The sequence below is a fragment of the Gymnoscopelus microlampas genome, assembly GCF_963454915.1.
Source record: "Gymnoscopelus microlampas genome assembly, chromosome: 4".
NCBI lineage: Eukaryota > Metazoa > Chordata > Actinopteri > Myctophiformes > Myctophidae > Gymnoscopelus > Gymnoscopelus microlampas.
In genome coordinates this window covers 25,756,416-25,777,534 of record NC_139941.1, presented here as the reverse complement: position 1 = coordinate 25,777,534, position 21,119 = coordinate 25,756,416, and the positions used below count along the sequence as shown (strand labels likewise).

At 40.7% G+C, this 21,119-nt stretch overlaps 1 protein-coding gene across 2 annotated transcripts; it reads right to left on the bottom strand.

Annotated features, from left to right (window-relative positions):
• Nucleotides 1-842: 842 nt before the first annotated feature.
• ercc8 (excision repair cross-complementation group 8) lies at nt 843-20,536 on the bottom strand. 2 transcript variants are annotated; one of them, XM_084056018.1, is made up of 12 exons: nt 20,155-20,536; nt 18,043-18,138; nt 16,923-17,024; nt 16,659-16,782; nt 15,457-15,538; nt 10,691-10,759; nt 10,538-10,604; nt 8,287-8,390; nt 6,975-7,099; nt 4,823-5,020; nt 3,388-3,483; nt 843-1,975 (listed from the first exon to the last, which is right to left on the bottom strand). In XM_084056018.1, exons 1-12 carry the CDS (start codon nt 20,229-20,231, stop codon nt 1,907-1,909), a joined length of 1,209 nt encoding a protein of 402 aa, XP_083912144.1. In that variant the 5' UTR covers nt 20,232-20,536; the 3' UTR covers nt 843-1,906. The 2 variants fall into 2 exon arrangements, with proteins under 2 accessions (XP_083912144.1, XP_083912145.1); XM_084056019.1 differs by lacking the exon at nt 20,155-20,536 and having other exon boundaries at nt 16,931-17,024; nt 18,043-18,136.
• Nucleotides 20,537-21,119: the final 583 nt, after the last annotated feature.

Sequence of the window (21,119 nt, the reverse complement as noted above, 5' to 3'; positions counted from 1 at the left end):
ACCAGGAGGGCGGGGCTTGACCTGTGTTGCCAGACGTTGTAAGAGGAATAAGCAACCAGGTCTATGAAAACAACCCAAAAGAAGCGAGCCTTTCTACATTAGCTATTTAAAAAGAAAATCAACTACACTTTAGAAACAAGCCACAATAAAAAAAAAACCCACAAACTACCAATATTATTTACAAGCAACTTACCAGAAAAACAAGCCCAAAGTAGCTTATAATAAGCGGACATGGCAACACTGGGCTTGACTCCAGGTTGCTTTCTCGTCCCCTCATTGGACAGTCTCTTTCTGGCTACACAGTGATGATAAAGGAACTAGACAAGCCTGTTGGACGTTTTTTGTTCAACTGGTGTGTCGAGGAAATGTATACCTCACTTTTGGGTGTTGAAACAGAAAGTCTATTTCACATGCATAGGGAAGTAATTAGTAATGGATCCTGGGAGGTTTCTGATACCAGAGCAGGCTGCAGGCTGTTCACTTGTATACTTTTTCGTAATTCAACATTTTTCTAAAATGTTCAAAAATAGCAGATATACAAACTCGCAACATGGCACTAAGTGACGCGTTGTGAGATTGTATATCTACTATTTTTGAATAGCCAACGCTAAAATCTACAATGACAGATGCTTTTCCGGTTTTAATGGGATAAGGACAAAGCAATCACATCCATGAATAGGCTATATTTTAGGTCTATGATCACAACCATAGATAAGGATAAATATAAATTAAACTAAACTAAATATAAGGACAGATAAGAACATAACGTATTATTGGGGATTAACGTTAAATAGAGGAAAACCTGTAAAGAAAGTAAATAAATAATGGAAGCATAATTACAATTAAAGAAACACATTTAATGTATCAGATAGATAGGCCTACTGACAAAAAAACAAAAACAAAACACCAGTGAGCTTTGTGGTTGTTTCAATGAGCTGAAACAGTATAAACACTAGACAATTAAATGTTTTTTCTTAATGATATATACATTGATTTTTTGTCCCCAGTCCCACCACTGAAAAACAAAACAGGCCCTCTTTGACAAAGTACTTATAAAGTACAATCATTGGAATGACAATCGTTACATTATCATTCATTACATCATAATAATTTCTAAAAATCAGACATGACCATTTCAATCACTGTGGTGCTTGTGTGAAATCCATTTGCAGCACTACAGCAGTCCAGGTGGGTGCATGTAAATTCGGTCAATTTGTAAAAGAGGGAGGGTGAAAGTGGTTTCAGCATAACTCTCATTTCAAAGAATTATGACAAAAGAACTTGCAAAACCAGTGGGTTGTGTGTGTGTGTGTGTGTGTGTGTGTGTGTGGGATCTTGGTTGTGGTCTTAACACAAACACTATTAACACTATTTAACTGTTAAATTTTGTATCTGCTTAAGTGGTGTTACCTGTACTACTGCCAACTTGTTTTGTTTTCTTATTTTATTATATCCAATATTATTACTATTATCTTGTTATATTGTGTTATTGTTAGGCTAATAACTGACTGGCGGAACATGCCACGCCAACATTCCACTGCTTGTACCTCCTCTTGAAAGCCTAACAATTTATACTTTGACGAGCAACACCATCACTGTTGTATGGCAAGATCACCGTTTTCTACAGGCATGCAATATCCTGTGGGCATGTCAAATGTTCAAAATGCCATTTCAGTTTGAAGGCCTCCGTAGTCTTCTGTAGTGGCACGACGCATATGAGATTCGTCTTTTTCATTATTCATTTCCTTAGACGGCTCATTTTAGGCATGTTTCACATTTGTAGTGAGGGACATGTGCACAGACCTGTATATGTCCACATCATATGGAAAACAACACAAGTCTTCATCAATGCTCCACGCATCTTCAAAGGCAGGCACCTGCACAGTACATCATATGGATAGCAACACTAGTCTTCATCACTGCTCCATGCATCTTCAAAGGCAGGGTTCACTGAAGAGTGTCTAGCAGCAGCATCCTGAAAGGACCAATACATTCACGTCATTATCCACAATCAGAATCAACTTTAATGTCACAACACAGGTTTACAGGTGTAAAAAATGTGTTATTTACAGAAAGAATCCAGTCTAATTAGTTGTATGCGGCCGGGTGTCTCTCTATTCTCTTCTTTTTATGCAATTTTCAATCTTTTAACTGCATTGATGAACCTGCACAATTAAGTATTTCACCCACCTGTAATGTAATGTGACAATGAAGATTGATTCTGACTCACCGAAAATAACCGATCTACAAGTTCACACAGCTTGTAGATCCGTTACTTTCGGTGTGCGACACCTGTGCACAGCTAAGTATAACTCAAGCTAAATAAAAACAACTGGATAAAGACCATTTCCCACGATGCTGCAAAATATTGTGCTGCAGATACCACTTGTTAATCAGTACTTTATGCTGAATATATGGACCAGTAAAACGATGAGAATGAATATCATACAATACCAATACCAGTGGTATCAAATTTCATCAACATTAGTGGAATGCAGCATGGCCTGACTGATGGGAGGAGGTGTTTGTTCCACTGATGTGTAGCGTGTGTGTGGGTGGAAAGATGTGTTGACATTTAGAAGGCATGGCCCACCTATGATGTCATCTTTCTGTGTGTGTGTACCATGTCTGGTTTTACACAGACACAGAGGATTAAGCCATTTCTCTCTCCACTGAAATAAACTGGACTAACAAGAACCATCAGAGATAAGAGATTTCCACCTACTGATACATCTGGGAAAATTTAAATTCAATGAATGAGCTTGAATGCCAGAGCCAAGCCCTAAATTCTTTGCATTGGTTCGGTGAAGCTGTTATTATAATATCCTATCCTACTATATAAAATGAAGGAACTTCTGTCTGTCAGTCATTCTGTCTGATCCTAATTTCTATCCCTCAATAGGTTGAGCAATCGATCTGACCTTCCACACGGGCATTTATTGGTGTTTTTGTGAACAGTCCTGGCAGGCTATGGGATCTGTAATCGTAGGCGGGTATGGACAAGTTTTGGAAATGTCCAAATAGTTTCCACCCAGTTTGAGCCCATTCACTGCATTTAGATACGATACGATAATACGATAATACTTTATTGTCAGTTCACACTGAAATTTGTCTTGCGACCCAGCATAAGGCACACAAGGCACTCTGAGGTCGCGGTGCTGCCGCAGAGCAGCGCACACGGAAGCAGCAGCTCTCCCTCAGATGACACCAGATATATCAGTAGGCGGAGAGCTCTGATCTGCCTTTAAATTCAGAATACTCAGATAAACCACTTTAAACAACAACAACATTGAGGAAATGTGATGGGGAACATGCCAGTATTTGATTGTGTAGCACTCCTATTACAACAACAAATAGTTTTCTCAATTGTTAGAGTACTCATTGTACCTTCTTCAAGTCTTTGGCCTCCTCCTCGATGTCTAGGCCACGGAGGACAGGGACCCATGCCAATACGTTACAGTCTTTACCTCCACTGTACAGTTCCTGGAAGACAAGAACACAGGATGGCTCGTCGGCAGTGTTACAATTACAAATCAATGTCATGTTTGTTTCATTGGCAGAGACGAGCCCTCATTAGTACTGTACATTAACTTCACCTTGCAGACCCTGAAATAATTACATGATCACAAGGGGGGCAATAAATATTAAATATTGAGCTCAAAACTTTCATTGCGACAAGTTGCTCCTATCTATAAAGGATTCTTCCTGTTTAGAAGAAAAACTGCTGAGTGCACCAAAACACAACCACTCCCTTCTGAGCACTGCAGCCATGACGGTATGAAAGCCTTTGCCTTTACATAAGCAAAGGAACATCCAAAAGAATGGAGGCCAAATACATTTCCAGCAGGCATGACAAGCTGACAGGCTGCATTCTTAGAAATGTAGGCTAATACCTCGGTCATGGTTGGATAACACGGTCGATCACTGATGCCATTGTTCTTCTTTAATCAAGTAAATGATGATAACAAACATGTACGGTAGTGTTGTTTCCCCGTTACAATCAATTGTGCCAATGTTCATTTCTCTTATCAAATAAATGATTAAAACATTTAAAGTAGTGTTGTTGCCCCGTTGACTTCTTTCTGACACTCATCTAATTTATAGTGGAAATGATTGAAATGACATTCATGACAAAGTTATGAGTTATGAGTGTACAGTATAGGAGACAATATTGCGTGGGATCTCCTGACTGTTAAATAAACTCAATGCACAGCTTTGACTAGACACATACCGTTTACAGAGAGGCAGTGCACACATAGGCCAAGAGGATGAGATCTTATCACACAATCCTACTATAATTCTAGTAACCTCTGTCTGTAGTGGGAGTAGGTGAGTACATGAAGCTACCCGGTTCTCCTCAAGTGGCTGGACCAATTGCTCTGATTTTGCACACAGCCATTGACCATTACCATCTGAACTTAACTGTGAAGCCCGTTTTTCAATTTCATCAAATCTCAGCTTCTTATTAGCGTTTTTGTGTCAAACATTGTCGCCATGGTTACGGGGCTGCCCAGCTATGGGACGAACTGCCTCCCGGGTTGCCAGATCATGTGCGCATATCCCCCCACGGATGCGTCGACCGGGTATGGTCTAGTGTGTTTAATTTAGAGTGGTTAAATGTATACCAGAGGGTATTGACTTTAATAAGTAATCTATCATGGAGAAGTGGGACTACCATGGTAACTGTATACATTACTGGCAGCCATAACTACCGTGATAAGGCAACACAATGGTTGAAAATTGTAGACGGGCTCTGATACAAACTAAAATTCACCATGCAGGATGACACCACCAGACAGAGAGGGGGGGGGGGGGGCAGTACCTGGTAGTTTGGGTGGAATTCGCAGCAGTCAACATTGTTGTAGTGCCCTCTCAGCGTGGTGACCAGCTTTCCTGTATGGAGGGCATACACCGCCACTGAGCTGCCGCATGGCACAAACACGAACTCTGGGCTGCAGCCGCCAGACACTGTGAACTTTAAACCCTTACGACTCTCATTGGATACTTTCCCATAATTCACCTGGGGGGACAAATGGAGTTGTCAAAACAAAACAAGAGATACACCTATAAGATTTAAAGTATTCACACTGGAGCAGCTCAGACAATTAAAGCCTTTTTTTATTAAGGTGCTGGTACAAATAAAGTGACTGATGTTTCGATGCTACTGCATCTTCCTCAGAGCCATGACTCTGAGGAGGATGCAGTAGCATTGAAACTTTATACCTTAATAAGAAAAGGCTTAACATTTTAGAGCTGCTCTCCAGTGTGCTCCATTCTCTTCTACAACTGCTGTTGTCCTGCTCTTGTGACACACAGGGCTTGCCTTGTTTGGCTGAGGTGCGGCAGTAGACTCCCTTCCTTCTAAAGATTGTTTGTGGCACGGGCTTTCACGCACGGGTACACACGTTTCCTGCCTCATACCACTCATCACTCACTCACTGAAGCAATATAGTCTTTAGTTTTTGTCCAGAAAACGCAGAATCAAACGATGTTGGAAATTCTTTGAGGTCACACACGGCTGGTGGAGCTAGTTATAACAATGAAAGTGAGCTCAACCATTTTTGTGTTTTTTTGTGTTCATCCCTTTTACCGTTTTTTTGTGCATATGCACAAAACGACATGGCCTACTACACTGCAAAAGCTTTGTGCATTAGTGGGGTGACAAAATAATAAGACAGTGTCAGAGTTTGAGGCAAGTATATGGATTTCAGTTAGACTGGGGTGACAGTTTGTGAACTTTGGGATCAAACATAAAGCTAACGCATGATAAAGATGCCACTGCAAAATATTCAGAGCCAGTATGCAAATATAGTATTTTACATGCTATCACGGGGGTTGAAATTTTCCTATGGTGTCGTCAGAAAAAAATATTTTTTTTGTAGGTTACACACATCCAAGTAGAAGGTGCTGTGCTGAAAGGAATAATCTAGAACAGGGGTCGGCAAGTAAGTTTGGTCTCGGGCCAATTGTTTTCTATGCCATTAGATAGTGGGAAGGAACACAATCTATGGTTTACTTTATTTAGGACCTGGAACAAGCAACAAACCATCTTATATACAATAATTATAATGCTATAAAAGATAATAAATAAAGATGTATGTGATATAATAACTACAGATAGAAATGCGTATAGAATCAAATGTTACAGGCACACATATGCTTGTGTAATCATTTTGTGCAGGCCCCCTTGAATGTGGCATTTAGCGGATATTCAGTTAATCAAAAAGTCCCAAGAAAGTTTATCTGGAGACAAACTAACAGTCATACTCCTTTTCGAACAAGGGCTCTTTCTTGGTTCAAGGTCTCTTCTTGGAACAGATAGTGGCATGTGAAAGACAGTTTTTGTTTGTTTTTTAAACGTGAGAGAAGTTTCCCCTCCGCCCCGCCCTACACACACAAACACACACACATTCCACGATTACAACTCTGTTGCATGCTGTGGCATTTTGTCTCTTGTGATGCAATGACCAGCATTTCTAAAATACTAGAATGAGGGGCCATGTCCATAGAAAGCTTCTGGGCTGCCAGTGCCTTCCTGCCATGCATTTCTATGATAATAACTGGAGCGATCCTCTTCCCAGCTTCGAGCATCGCGTTTCAGTGCTCATGGTGTCCAGCATTTTTTGTCGGCTTCAATCAGAAAATACAAAATAGTTCAACTTTTGGAGAGAAGCACTGATCAGCAGTGTCACGTTTGATTCTCCTGACTGTGTCTGACTTTTTTACCGAAACCATGAAAAGTCCATGTTTGATGACACAATGTCTGAGCACAGTAACAGTTGATAGGTTTGAACGTTGCTTCTCCACTCATAAAGCACTTTCTGTGGACACGGCCCCCGAGGATGCACCCATATATCCAATATGATCCCACCAAACGTCCTGACATTATGGCCTCAGCCTGTCATACTTTCCATTCTGGTTCATATTACCTATGTCAAGTCTCTCACACACACAGTTTAACACTCCCACCCTACCAGTGTGTTCTCTCCTGTAGCGCTGTTCCACAGCCGCATACGGTTGTCTGTACCCGTAGTGAGGAGGAAGAGACCATCACCACTAAAACACAGGCCGTTCACTCTGCCATCATGGGCTGTGTTCACTGGATGGAGAAAGGTAACCATGTCAATGATATCTCAACTGTAAGTGATCTCTAACAGTCCACACACACACACACACACACACACACACACACACACACACACACACACACACACACACACACACACACACACACACACACACACACACACACACACACACACACACACACACACACACACACACACACACACACACACACACACACTCTTCAAGCAGAGAAACAGCTTTCTAGTAACACCACTAGAAAGCTGTTTCACCTCATTGTTTACATTTACTGCATAAGTGCACTTTTCTTCACCTTTAACCACTTGAACCCTAGCATCCCTATTCTGGGAGGAACATTTGCCGAAACCAGGAGATTTACAAGCTCACATTTACAAGCTCACAAGCTTACAAGCGTTAATTGTTACTTTTAAGCATAGCTTTGAAGTCAGATGTAGTTACTTCTTTGTTTGAATAGTTTGACCAGGTTTAGAATCCTCCCGTCACCACTAAAGAGCCGTTTCTGTTTTTACCTATGTTGAATGCACTTACTGTAATACATGTATGTGTATGTAAAATAAAAATCATTATCCTACAGTAAACGACTATCATCTCATTAATAGCACACCCTTATTGTGGTACTCAATCAAAGTTTCTTGATGTGAGGCATAAGAAGTCAGATATGTGCAGAATGTTGAACTATGCTCTAGAGAAAAGAACGTTTCATCTTGGCTTGGTTCACCTGAATAGCTGAGTTATTACACATCAGTGAAAGGTGGAAATCTGTCATTCCATTACATCAGTGCAGAAGTAAACAGTGGAACTGTGGATTTCAGTTGCCGTTTTGAAGTATACTCACGCTTGAATTGTACTACTGAAGCTGTCACATTAAGACTGTGATCACCATGAGTGTCATATTATATTAAGGTTGTCTCATAACTTGTGGCATGTGTCTGTGTTCGTTGTGAGGTTTGGCTTATATATGGGGGGGGCCTAAGGTCAGCTGTCACACTTCTGTCACACTTCAGTTCACTCCATTAGTTTCAGGCAACCTGTGTTTTCTATGTTGCCATTCCTCTGTGTCAGTATAACTTTAAGCTTTTAAGTCCGGATGTAAAGAAACATTTGTCATCCAACCTCCTTCAAAACAAGTAAAAATAACCTACCAATGACAGAAGAAGTGAATAGTAGAAATGACAGTACCTGCCTCAGAGGCGGCTTTGGATTTGTCCCCATTGTGCTGGTCTAGTGTGAACAGACTGCCAGCAGCTCGCCGCACATCCCATACCCTCACCCTGCTGTCAGCACTAACACAGAGAAAGGAGGGGTGAGGATGTTGGTTTAAACACCCAAGGCCCTATTTTCACTGGTGCCTTACCCATTATCCCTAAACTTCTTTGCCATGTTTTACTATTTTTAAAAACATTTTCAAAAAGTTCAAATAGCCAATCTACAAGCTCACAACGTGTCGATGTAGATCGGCTAGTTGAACTATTTGAAAATGTTTTAAAAAACAGTAAAAAATGGCAAAGAAGTTTAGGGATAATGGGTAAGGTACCGGCGAAAATATGGCCCCCCAACGTTTAATGTTTGCAATTGGGAAGCCGGCAGGGGAGGGCAACCTCTGTCACTGCACAAGCAATTGCAACAGGTTGGTTGGGGGGTAACAGGAAAGGTGGGCACCAAAACATTCTGGGCACTAGGGATAACTGGGCACGTTGGAAGAGTGGGCACTAGAGGAGAGTGGGCACCAGGAAAACCGGGCACTGGGGAAATGTGGGCACGCGGAAGAGTGGGCACCTCATATCTTAGGATTCGTGTTCACAGAAAGTGTTTTGCATGGAGACAGTAGTATTTTTTATAGGTTTTTTTATTTGGCAGTTACTGTTGTTGTGCTGTTATTTACGACCAGGTGTTCACCATTGTTTCAGCACACGCTGGCACATCAAACACTGCATAGTTTCACATGCACTGGTGCATGCCTGTGAGACTGCATTCCCGTGTGACTGTCTGTCACACGCTCAGTAGTCCGCTGTAGTATCCTGACATAGCCATGCTGCTTTGTTGTTGTTGGTAAGTGACATTTAGAATTATTACTATCACGTGTCCAGGTTTAGGCAAACATTAGACCAAGCAATTGCAAATGAGCCACCATCATTGGTATGGATTGTTCCTTCCACAAAAAACTATGAAAAGCACTAGTCTTGATCCAAGGCTAGTGCTTTCCATAGTTTTTTGTTTTATAATAGATGTATTTTATTGATAAAATACATCTATGATAGTCTTGATCCAAGGCAACGAAGGCACACCTTTAATGATGATGATGTGCTCATTCACAGGTGATCTAGCTATTCATTGATATGTAATAGGTGGCCATTGGCAAGTTTGATTACAGCATTTGTATATGCAAATACATTGAAATAATGAGCATGAATGGAACAACCACTAACTACTGTCTTTACATGCTGTTATGTGTTAATGTGTGAAGCCAAGGCAAAGACGACGACGTCATGTCACACAGATGACCATAGTCGTTATTACATACAGGCATTGTTAATGTTTTCTGACTATTGGTTAGCTGAGCATACAGCTCAGCTAACCTGGTAAACAGAACCTGGTAAACGTGAAAACAATTATTATTCTAAATGTAGTGTAAACTACAGCGGACAACTGAGCGTGCGACAGCACGGGAATGCAGTCTCAGAGGCAGTGAACCAGTGCACCTAGTGCCACTCTTCCTAGTGCCCAGTTTCCCCGGTGCCCAGTCTTCCTGGTGCCCACTCTTCTCTAGTGCCCACTCTTCTCCCCCCCAAAGTGCCCACTCTACCGGGTGCCCAGCTTTCCCGGTGCCCACATTTCCTGGTGTTCCCAATATTGTATCAATAAGAAGTTCATTAAGGGTATAGAACACAATATATAAAATGTCAAACTGTATGTCTACACTTGCACTGCTGCACAATTTCAGATTATCTACCAACCTGCGTTATACAACTTTTGTTTTTAAAAATCAATTTCAGTCCAAAGGGACAGCAGCACACAGATCCCAATGGATTAATTAGCAGATCATAAAGCAGGTGGGTACTCTATCTACCATATGCTAAATTGAAACTCCCAGGGAATGGGTTACCAGAGTACCACTCAGCCAGTCTATTACCAATGCAGTGCAATGATGGTCTATGAAAGATGGCAGCAGGCTAAGGTCAAACTGAAATACTGGAAGCAGCCATTACAACTAGACTGAAACAACACTCACTATTTGCATTGGGAGGGGCATGACTCTTGTCTGCTGACCCTCGGTTGTTATGGGACTTTGGTGCTTGTATTATGGACAATAAAGCTTTTTGAAACTTGAATTCTTCAAACAGATTGGAGGGCTAAGTGGGCTAACTTAGGGAAGCTTTTTTCTGCAAAGCTGTATCTACCGCCTATGCACATAAAAAGGTGGTATACTAACCTGGCAGTGGCCAAGATGTGCTCATATCTGGGTGACCAACACACAGAAAGGACCTCCCCTCTGTGACCTAAAGTGTAGAATGAATAAATTAATAATTTCAACACTACCTATATGTGGGTCAGTTTCAGTGAGTGTATGGTGTAGTCCACTAACCTTGAAGAACGTGAATGCGTGAGCCGGACTTCAGGTCACACAACTGTATTTTAGGGTCTTTCGTGCCAACTATAAACACAGAGAATAAAAATAAATCAGTGGGAAAGGTCTGTGTTTGAAACACTATAGTACATAGAAGCTAATTACATGGCTTATTGAAAGCATATATTCTTTTTGAGTCCATGCATGAGTCTGTGTAATATGGGTTAACTCGTGGACAAGTATTTCAGGAAAAAAACAACTGGAGTTCCAGGTGCTCCTAATAGAAAAAGGTGTGGTTAGAGATAAAAGCTTTTCATAAACATGAACTAACACACCTGGCATTCACACACAGTTGGCTGGCTGGTAATAAGAATGGTAAAAAGTAAAATATATAGAACAATGTGCAAATGATGCCAAGTTGGACTGGGAAGTAGTCCAATGGGCGTATCTGGAAACTAATGCATTATTTATCTGGAATAGATATGCACAAAAGGTTTGTTGACTTTGTTCCTAGTAATGTTGGAAGAAGTCTTAATGATTGATTGATTGATTGCTTTATTAGCAGCAGTTTGAAATAGTACAGCAGTACAGGAAAAAAATGCTGAAAGGATGATGCAAAAAGCAACGGGGGGGCTAAGCAAAGCAAAGCAAAGTTTGTTGTTTACCCAGGGTGTCGGACTAAGTACGAAACTTGTTTCCAGTCGGACCCTGCATGGAAGCCTTGCTCAAGGGCTATTCAGCGGTGATTCATGATTGATGTGATGAATTGGGGAATCGAACTAGGGACCTTCCGGTATCAAGGCCGCCCCTCTAACCACTAGGCCACCGCTGCCACAAGTTACTGAGGGGGCACCCGGATATGAACCGGGGACCTCTTGATTTGCAGTCAAATGCAAAGGCTTGTTTCCAATTTCCATTGTGGTCCATGGTACTCCATTCATCATCATGACAGACAATACATTACATATCAACAACAACACTAAAGAAATAGTGCAATAATGACAGTCAAAGAAACTTAACAGTAGAAAAGGTGAGATTCGCAACGGTAGTTGACCGACTTGTGCATCGACCACATAATGGCAACGTCCCGGATCACTTGTGTGTATGTTGCAGTTATTTCCCCCTCCCTGCCTTATAGCTCAATTTCCTGTCTCTCTACACAATCCTGTCAACAACCAAAAAAGAAATGCTGGGAAAAAAGCATTAGAGAAAGAGAGGTACAAAGTGCATGCAAAGGTTCATGCTTGGATGCATACACGCATGGGCAGTGATAGTGTGTATTGAAAACCTGTTGATCCTGTTGTGCCACCCAGATTCTTACAATGGTTGTCTACAAAAGTCATTCTTTGTACAGCTACTTAGACCATGGGTCTTCAACAGGGGGTCTGGGACTCCTAGGGGGTCCTCAGAGTTACTTCAGGGAGGCCACCAAATCTTTGTCTAACGGTAAGGCCGACGGAAATGGCAGTGGATGTGTTGAATGCAGCTCAAAGTGAACTTTACTCAGGTATCTGTGTTTTGGCCATTATCTCTGGAACGGAAGGTCCAATCTGCTCAGTTCAAAGCTTGTTGGATGACTTTGAGGACATTAAGCACTTAACTTGACACCTTTTCGGGTTTTTCAGGTTTTCGGGCCTAAAAGTATAGTAATTGTTCGAGCCAGGCCGAGCCTCAGGCCGGCCCAGTAGGGCCCAATTAGGGCCGGGCCTTAATTTTCAGGCCCGTTGAGAACTCTAATTGACAGTGCTGTTAAACAAGTCTATAAAGCTATCTATTAAATCTATGAAAGATGTTTAATCTGCAACACAATTTTATACAATACAGTATGTAGTGCTTCATCTCTCTCACCTAAGGGGTACTTCGCCTGAAAAACGTTAAAGACACCTGACTTAGACCATGTCCAACTCTCCTATGCATTTTGGTCCCCCCAGTCATTTTGAGAAGTGGGATTATAACTGTATTCTGTGGAGTGCTGCAGGGAAGCACATACAGTAGCATAACTCTAGGCTACCCATTATCACATTCTCTTTGGATGCCAGGAGAGTGTTTGTGCCTCTGCTTGATGTATTAGTGAGAGAAAAAAAACTATTTACACTAACTTATGGAATACAGATTACTGTGTACTGTAAACGGGCGGACAGAAACAACTACTTGAGAATTTGTAGACTGATCCTGAATATGAAAGACACGGTGTTATGATGAAAACACTTTCATCACACACTGTTCAATAGCATGTCCAGAGTCAAAGTGATGGATATGAGGATGCTAGATTTTTGGGTCCGATCCTGATCCTGTGTTTTTACCCATATTTTGTCAAAAAGTGTAACATTTTCTAATAGCATTTTAGTTAAGTTTCTGTATGAGAACATTTAACTCATCAGCAAAGAAATACATGGCCCTCACGACCGATATGTCTGAGTCATAGAGTCAGGGTCTTTGTCAGAGTACCCGTTGTACCGTCTGACTGTGTCCCTTTTGTGCCCATATATGAAGATCTCTGTATCTGTCTACCTGTGTCGCTTTTATGCCCATATATGGAGATCCCTGATGTCATTAGTATATGGCCATACCATGTATACTGGCATGCCCATACATGGGCATATTGGTTGGATCGGCGGTCCAGGACAACTGGATTTCCATATATGCCCATATATGGACATATCGGTCGGATTGGTGGTTGTGGACAACGCATATCCGAACAACTCGGTGGTGGGCACCGCACTCCCTCGAGTCCTTGCCGATGTGCGAGCCGAGTTTGAAGTCGGCCGGTCTGGACAACCGGATCTCCATATATGCCTACTACGGGCATATCAGGTTTGTTTATGGTTATGTCTGAGTCATAGTGATGTGGTCGTGGTCCTGCCTATATATGGGCGTATGGGGTTTGTTCATGGTTATGTCTGAGTCAGAGAGTGACGTGGCCGTGGCCTCCCTTAAGCCAATTTTAATATAGGATAAGCACATAGTAAAGAAAGGTTGGCACATACTTTGAACAAAGCGATCCTGTGGTGGAAAAGGCTTTTCCACTCCTCCCTAATAATAAGTGTGCTACCAATCGTAGAGATAGGTTGGTAAGGAATGATACACAACCCTCAGCATTACTTTTCCATCTTACCCCCAGGTAACGTTGTTGTATGAAAGTGGGTGATACACATATCTTTTCTTTTTTAAATGAATATCAACATTCAAAATGTAAGATCAACATTGAAAATTTACATTGCAAGACATCCTCACAGCTCACACCTATAAAACGTAAGGGAGAGGATCTCATGTAGGACAAAGTATGTAGGTTTATGTTTTGAAAGGTTCATGTGGATTCTGTTATGTCCGCATTGAGGTGGTGAATCCCTTGAAATGAGGATGGAACAGGGACCATTTACTCCACTAAGAAAGACAAACTGAATTCCATAAAGGGCTAAATGAGGAAGTAAGAGCTGAATTGTTTCTTGTTCATGGGTCCAGCTCTTGTGGTATTTGTGAGCCTTACAATTTTCAATTTTGTGCACTTTTGTGCAGGCCTTGAATTCCGTCAATTTAGGGGCAAGGCCACTTGGCCTTTGGTGTTGTCCATTTTTGAGGGCACAAAGGCCAAATTTTAGTCCATTGAAAGAATTCGTTGAATTTAAGGGTTAAGGATGATTTAAAATGTAATATGTAGACTATCTGCAGTGATCCATGCTCAGCCCTGCACCAATCCAAGTTACTGGATTGGTTTAAAGATGGGGACTCAGGGGAGTTAAGAATTCAGAATCTCAACAAGAGACACTGGTGTCTACATATTGACAAGAAAGAGACAGAGGAGAAAGTGGTACAGTCAGCTGGGGCATCAACGCCACTGTGGCCTCAGGGCTTGCCATTTTTTTGAGGGGCACAAGGCTTCCCTGAAATTCCTGCCCTGCTTATGTGGCTATCTAAAAAAAAATAATGTTTTGTGTATATTCAGCTACCCGTCTGCTCACCAATTCTCGCTCCAGGGATCATATTACACCTGTTCTCCACAACCTAAACTGGCTCCCTGTGACCCCGTCAAACAAAGAATCCACTACAAAATCCTGCTTACCACCTACAAGGCACTCAATTATCTGGCTCCCCCCTACCTCTCCGATCTTCTCGAACCTTATGTCCCTGTCCCGTTACCTCAGGTCCAGTGAAGCCAACCTCCTGGAGGTCCTCAAGCCAGCAAAGTACCGTACCTGGGGGGATAGGGCTTTCTCTGTTGCTGCTTCCCCCCCCCCTCTGGAATGCACTCCCCAACCACCTCAAAAATGACCCCTCCCTCCTCTCCTTTAAAACCTCACTCAAAACCCACCTCTTCAAGATAGCTTTTCCCAGCTGAGGTCTAGTTAAGAACTTAAGATGCCTCCCCAACCCATGCTTAACCTTTTATCTTTTTAATGTAGCACTTATCTTTCATTTTTTTTCCTCTTAATAAAGTTGGTTCCTTCCTTTTCTTTATGTAAAGCGACTTACTTAGAAATGCGCTATACAAATCTGAGCTATTATTATTATTATTATTATTATTATTATATTATGATGATTATGTATTACAGAGTTGTCATACTTTTGTGCTCAGTATTTGAATATTTTTGTGAATTGACTGTCCATAAGCAATACATTAAAAGAAGCATTTAAAGTGTGTGGAAATTCTTTTTTTTTCACACAAAAAAAAATCACAAAATGTGTTAAATTACTAAACTAATGATTATGCTCATCACTGGGAATAGTAGAGCTGATTTTGTCCGGATTCATATGCATGCCAACCTATTTATATACTATACACACACCTGCAATGAGGCTGTGTTTCCTAGCGATGGGAGACATGTGATGACAGTAGACGTTTCCTTCAAACTGGAAGACTTCAGCAGGCTGGAGACACAGAAAAACAAACAAACAGAGAGACAGAAAGAGAACAATCAGCTTTAGTCAAGCTACACCACCGCCTTCTGCTGTGGAGAAACAGGCTTTGTAAGTGTGCGTGCGTGCGTGCGTGCGTGCGTGCGTGCGTGCGTGCGTGCGTGCGTGCGTGCGTGCGTGCGTTTTAAACATAGAGAGAGACAGAGACAGACAGACAGAGAGACAGAAAGAGAGAGATAAACCAAGCGAGAGTGAGTTAGAGGGGTTTAGCTGTCCCTTTCCTGACCTTCTGGGGTAACCATGACTCCAGTGTAACTCTAGCATGTAACAGGGCCTGCCATATGCAACTTTATATGTATCAGACAGACAGAGAAAAGAGAAAGGAGAAAATGACAGAGACAGGCAGAGAAAAGAGAAAGGACAAAATTACAGAGGAAGACGTAGAGAAAAAAAGAGAGTAGAAAGACAATAGAAAGAATGTGGAAATAGGTGGGCTAGGGATATACCATTTATTTATTGGTTTACAATTACATTTTATGTTAAGACATTTATGTTTGAAGGAGAGTGATTATATGCACAACATTACATAAAAGCACTCTCTAATTAGATCTCTGCCAGGCTGGGTGGAATATGGAAAATATCATAGTTATCACTTGACTCTAGAGATTATGTGTATTGATTTGTCTGACTTTTGGACACAATATGTAGGAGTAGTATAGAAAATGCAAATTGGTGGGGAATCTAGTTAGGCAGAAATGGTGTTTGCCCCCCCCCCCCCCCCCCCCCCCCCACACACACACACACACACACACACACACACACACACACACACACACACACACACACACACACACACACACACACACACACACACACACACACACACACACACACACAGTAATATAGAACATGGAACATTTTGATGCATCATGAGTGCATTGTAGAATCGAATCATAGGTGAATCGCAAGGCCAGTGACGATTCACTTCTATAAATAAGACTTAAAGAGACAGTTGTCACTGTCAGCGAGTCAGTTGAATAAATAACTTCATGTGCTTTTATACACATGCATTTGCATGTCATACAAATATAAACCTATATGTTACATATGACGTGTGACAAATACTGCTCACCTTCAGTGTCTCTGTGTCCCACACCTTCATGGTCTTGTCAAAGGAACTTGAGACAAACATGCCCGTGTCATGAGGATACCACTGGACCGTCTCTACACTGAACTTGTGGACATACCTACTGGACCTGAAACATACACACATAAAACCTTCCCAACATGCTCAAGTCTGATCAACAGAAAAAAATGTGTTTATGAAACCAACACAACAACTGTCAGTGTAATGCTGCCCTCTAGTGGGTTATATAGGTGGGGAAGTGAGATTCACCTGCCTACCGTGCAGATGGCCTTGCAGGTGTAGTGAGGTTTCCCGCTGAAGTTCTCCAGGTCATAGATAACTATTACACCATCTGCTCCTCCAGATAACATACTGGTCAACAGAGAGGGTTGGGTTAAGACACTGGATCGGTCCGTGAGAAATGGGCCCCGACACCTTTTTGGTTCTGGAATCGTGGCTTAAACGTGCAGCAGGCAACTTTAATGAAATTAGCACAAGCTAGATTTTCTCTTGGTCTGGTGGAGACAATAACTGCTAATAATGTAAAAACTGTCAGTAACGTATTCGTTTATTTAAATTCTTAATGTAATAATATTTCATAATGTAATGACTGACCTAAACTTCTGAACCAATAACATAATAAGTCGTTTTGAATAATGTAATACGTTTACATTATTGGCTGGTTATTACATCAAAGTAGCAGACAATAACACTTTTTATTTACAATTATTGTTATAAAAGACAATAATGACTTATATAATGAGATCTTAGACATATCTCCAGCCCTGCCTTCTACTCCTTAACCATTTGAAAACTCACGTTGTATTATATATATTTAATCAATACCTCTTTGAAGATGCAGTATTCTCAAATAAACTAGACTATTTTCATTTAAAATGTAATCGTTAATTAAATGAAATAAAGTAACTCTTTCAATCAAACTGTTTCAACCACTCTATTATAGCAATTCAGGAGAATCAGGACTCTATGTACAGGCAACGCTACCGGTATACCAACTAACTCCTGAAAGGTTACAAATCTGTTTATTATCAAATCAGAATCCTTGCCATATTTACATCCCTGAGTATTTAAATAAAGTCATGACAAGCTCAAAAAAAGATATAATTCAATTAGGAATTAAAAAAAATATATATATGTTATTACAAAGTATTAGATTAATAGCAGTTAGTACATTATCGGCTACTACATGCCAAATAATCATTTGCTCATGATTGACAGGCATGTCCCTCGTATGTAGTTCAATTTACGAGTGCAGAGTCTGCAGATGATCCAGTATTTAGGCAATATCATACAGGAAGTACTAAGTACATTGACCTATTGAATTTAGCAGATGAGCATTACAATTACAATACAGTAAATGCACACTTACTATCTGCCTTCAATCACTTCAATGTCAATGGTATTGACTCCGTTTCCATGGATTCTTTCCACATCTCTGTCAGGATTCAGTTCCAGGCTGAGAATCCTTTTAAGCAAGGTAAGGAAAAAGACATTTGCAACACAGGATATCCACCTCCTAGCATTTCCAATGTCATTACACAAGTTGATCAACAGATTAAAACCATTAAAACTGGGAAAGCATCAGTGAAAACTTTGATTTTAGCTATAGGCAACATACGTTTTTCAGAAAACTCTTAGGATTTAGAACAGTGGTTCTCAAAAATAGCAGATATACGTACAGGCGAGCTTGTACGTTAGCTATTCTTGAAAATTTTTTGAAAAATCTTGAAAATGTTTTGAATATTTTTTATTTTTTTAACACAAATCTTCTCTTATAGGGGGGTCCCACTCCCTGGCACAAAACATTTTCAGATGGGGCTCCGCGGCAAAATACATATCATTTTGGGGGTCCTTGGCACGAAAAAGTGTGAGGACTACTGATTTAGAAAGACATTTGTAGAATCGGCCTCAGGTCTTAATGGGTTAAAGCACACAATGACACTTTGGGGCAGGTTTGGGTTTTGTATTTGAAGTTACCCTCAATGGTGTAACTCCAATATATTGACAAGATATCTTCAGTAGTTGCTCTACTGATTATAAACTGATCATCCAAAATACTCTACCCATTGACTTACATTGTAAGTTGCAGTCGAGCCCAGTCTCGACTGCAAAACGTAAGTAAATTACATAATAAACACACAATGAAAATGTGCATAGATTAAGTTAGGTCACGAAATACATAGCATATTTACTGCCAATACTTAAATTTGTTACACGTTATTAGATATTTAGATATGTACAGTATGTAGTGTTTGAAGTGACGTCACAAACCTGTGCCCACAATAAAGCGCAGAGAGACAGAGACAGACAGACAGACAGACAGACAGACAGACAGACAGAGAGAGAGAGAGAGAGAAAGACAGACAGACAGAGAGCAGAGACAGACAGACAGAGAGCAGAGACAGACAGACAGTGAGTGAGTGAGTGAGAGAGACAGAGCAAAAGAGAGGGAGAGAACAAGAGAGACAGACACAGAGAGAAAGACAGAGAGAGAGAGAGAGAGAGAGAGAGAGAGAGAGAGAGAGAGAGAGAGAGAGAGAGAGAGAGAGAGAGAGAGAGAGAGAGACAGACACAGACAGACAGACAGACAGACAGACAGAGTCTGAGACAGAGAGAGAGACTGTAGCGGATTATAAAAGCCAACACAGTTTCTTCTTTTTTTATATATAAACATTGACAACTTTGTGTTTATTTTACCATTCTAATTTGTTTCTCCATACAATGTTAGTCAATGAGGAGAATATTTTGTTCAACAGAGCAACAACTGAAGATATCTCTCCAATATTTGGACTGGAGAGTTACATCATGGTATGGTAACTAACTACACAATTCAAACCTTTACCGAAGTCTCATGTTCCTTTACAAAACGAATTGAGACAGAGATGGAAGAAATTGTAGTCTTGTTATTAATAACAAAGGGTCTTATTGCATTGCGTAACAAAAGATATGTGACTGTGACAATATGTATACTGTAAAACAGTGGTGGAAAGTAACTAAGTATGTTTACTCAAGTACTGTATTTAAGTAAAATTTTGAGGTACTTTTACTTAACTGGAGTATTTCCAATTGTCTATACTTTTACTCCACTACATCTCAGAGACAAATATTGTACTTTTACTCCACTACAATTACTTGACAACTTTAGTTACTAGTTATTTTGTAGATTTTTATTATTATTACAAAACACACATTACATGTTGTTGTGAGCTTGTAGATCTGCTATTTACAAGAGATTTGTATACATTTGAAAACTTGTGAAATGGGACATTCTGCATAATGAGTACTTTCTACTTTTGGTACTTTATGCACATTTTTATACCAATACTTTTGTACCTTTACTCAAGTCAATTTTGAATTCGGGACTGTCTTCGGGACAGCGAATTTCTACATTGCAGTATTGATACTTTTACTTAAGTAAGAAATGTGAGTACTTTTTCCACCACTGACTGTGTGTGTAGGGTTGTGAACTTGTGGTATTTACCTCCTGGTTGACTCTGCACGTCTCAGGCGGAGCGGGTCATCCAGTCCAGCTCGTCTGCCTGACAGAAAGCCCAACATTGTTGTTTCTGCCTGAACACAACCTGAGGGTGTTGTTGTTTCAGACCAGTGTGTGTTTTATGCTTAGTGCTGTTAGACTGTAACAAGCTAGCTAATGCTAAAACTAGCCAATATTAATTAAACTGAACCCAGTGATGTTATAAACGTTTCGGACCAAATTATATCTGTGTGTCTTGCTCTACATAAAACTACAATAGTATTGTGTGAAACACACAACGTATCGATTTAAAATGTTCATTTGAACTCAAATTCTAAATAGATATTTAGCGTTTTGCTACTGAGACAAAACAAAAGAAAAACATTGAGCGGCCATGCTGATACGTAACGACAGTAAGTGTACAACAATCGATGTCATTGGCTGGTGTTAACTTGCCATCCAATCACAGAACAGTTTAGTTATAACCTGACTACCATGGTTACCATGACCCCAAGGTCGGCCTGCGATTGGCTAGTTGGGTGTCAACAAAACGCTGACGCATTGTTGTTACTGCGGACGGAAACGCCCTCCTCAGATCTTCACCCTAAATCCATTCCTAAACTTAAATATTACTTCTTAATTCAACCTATGTCTATATTTGATTAATTAAAAAACATTCCTAAACTTGACACGGGAACATCCGTACGACCCTGAATTAAACAAATTGAGATTAAAAAAAGAGTGGGTCAACAACTGGCAACAGATGGTGACTGTTTCATTCGTTCATACAAGTCATGTCATGAGTCATTGTTGGGGAAGTTATGACACCCAAGAAACGTATACATTTTAATATCAGCTACAAGTAATCAAATAAAGTTGGGGCGAGCTTGCTGATTTTGCGAGCTCTGTTTTCCAGCGCGCGACACCGTCGTACGGTAACAGGCTAGCCAATCACAGCGCGACCGTCCCTC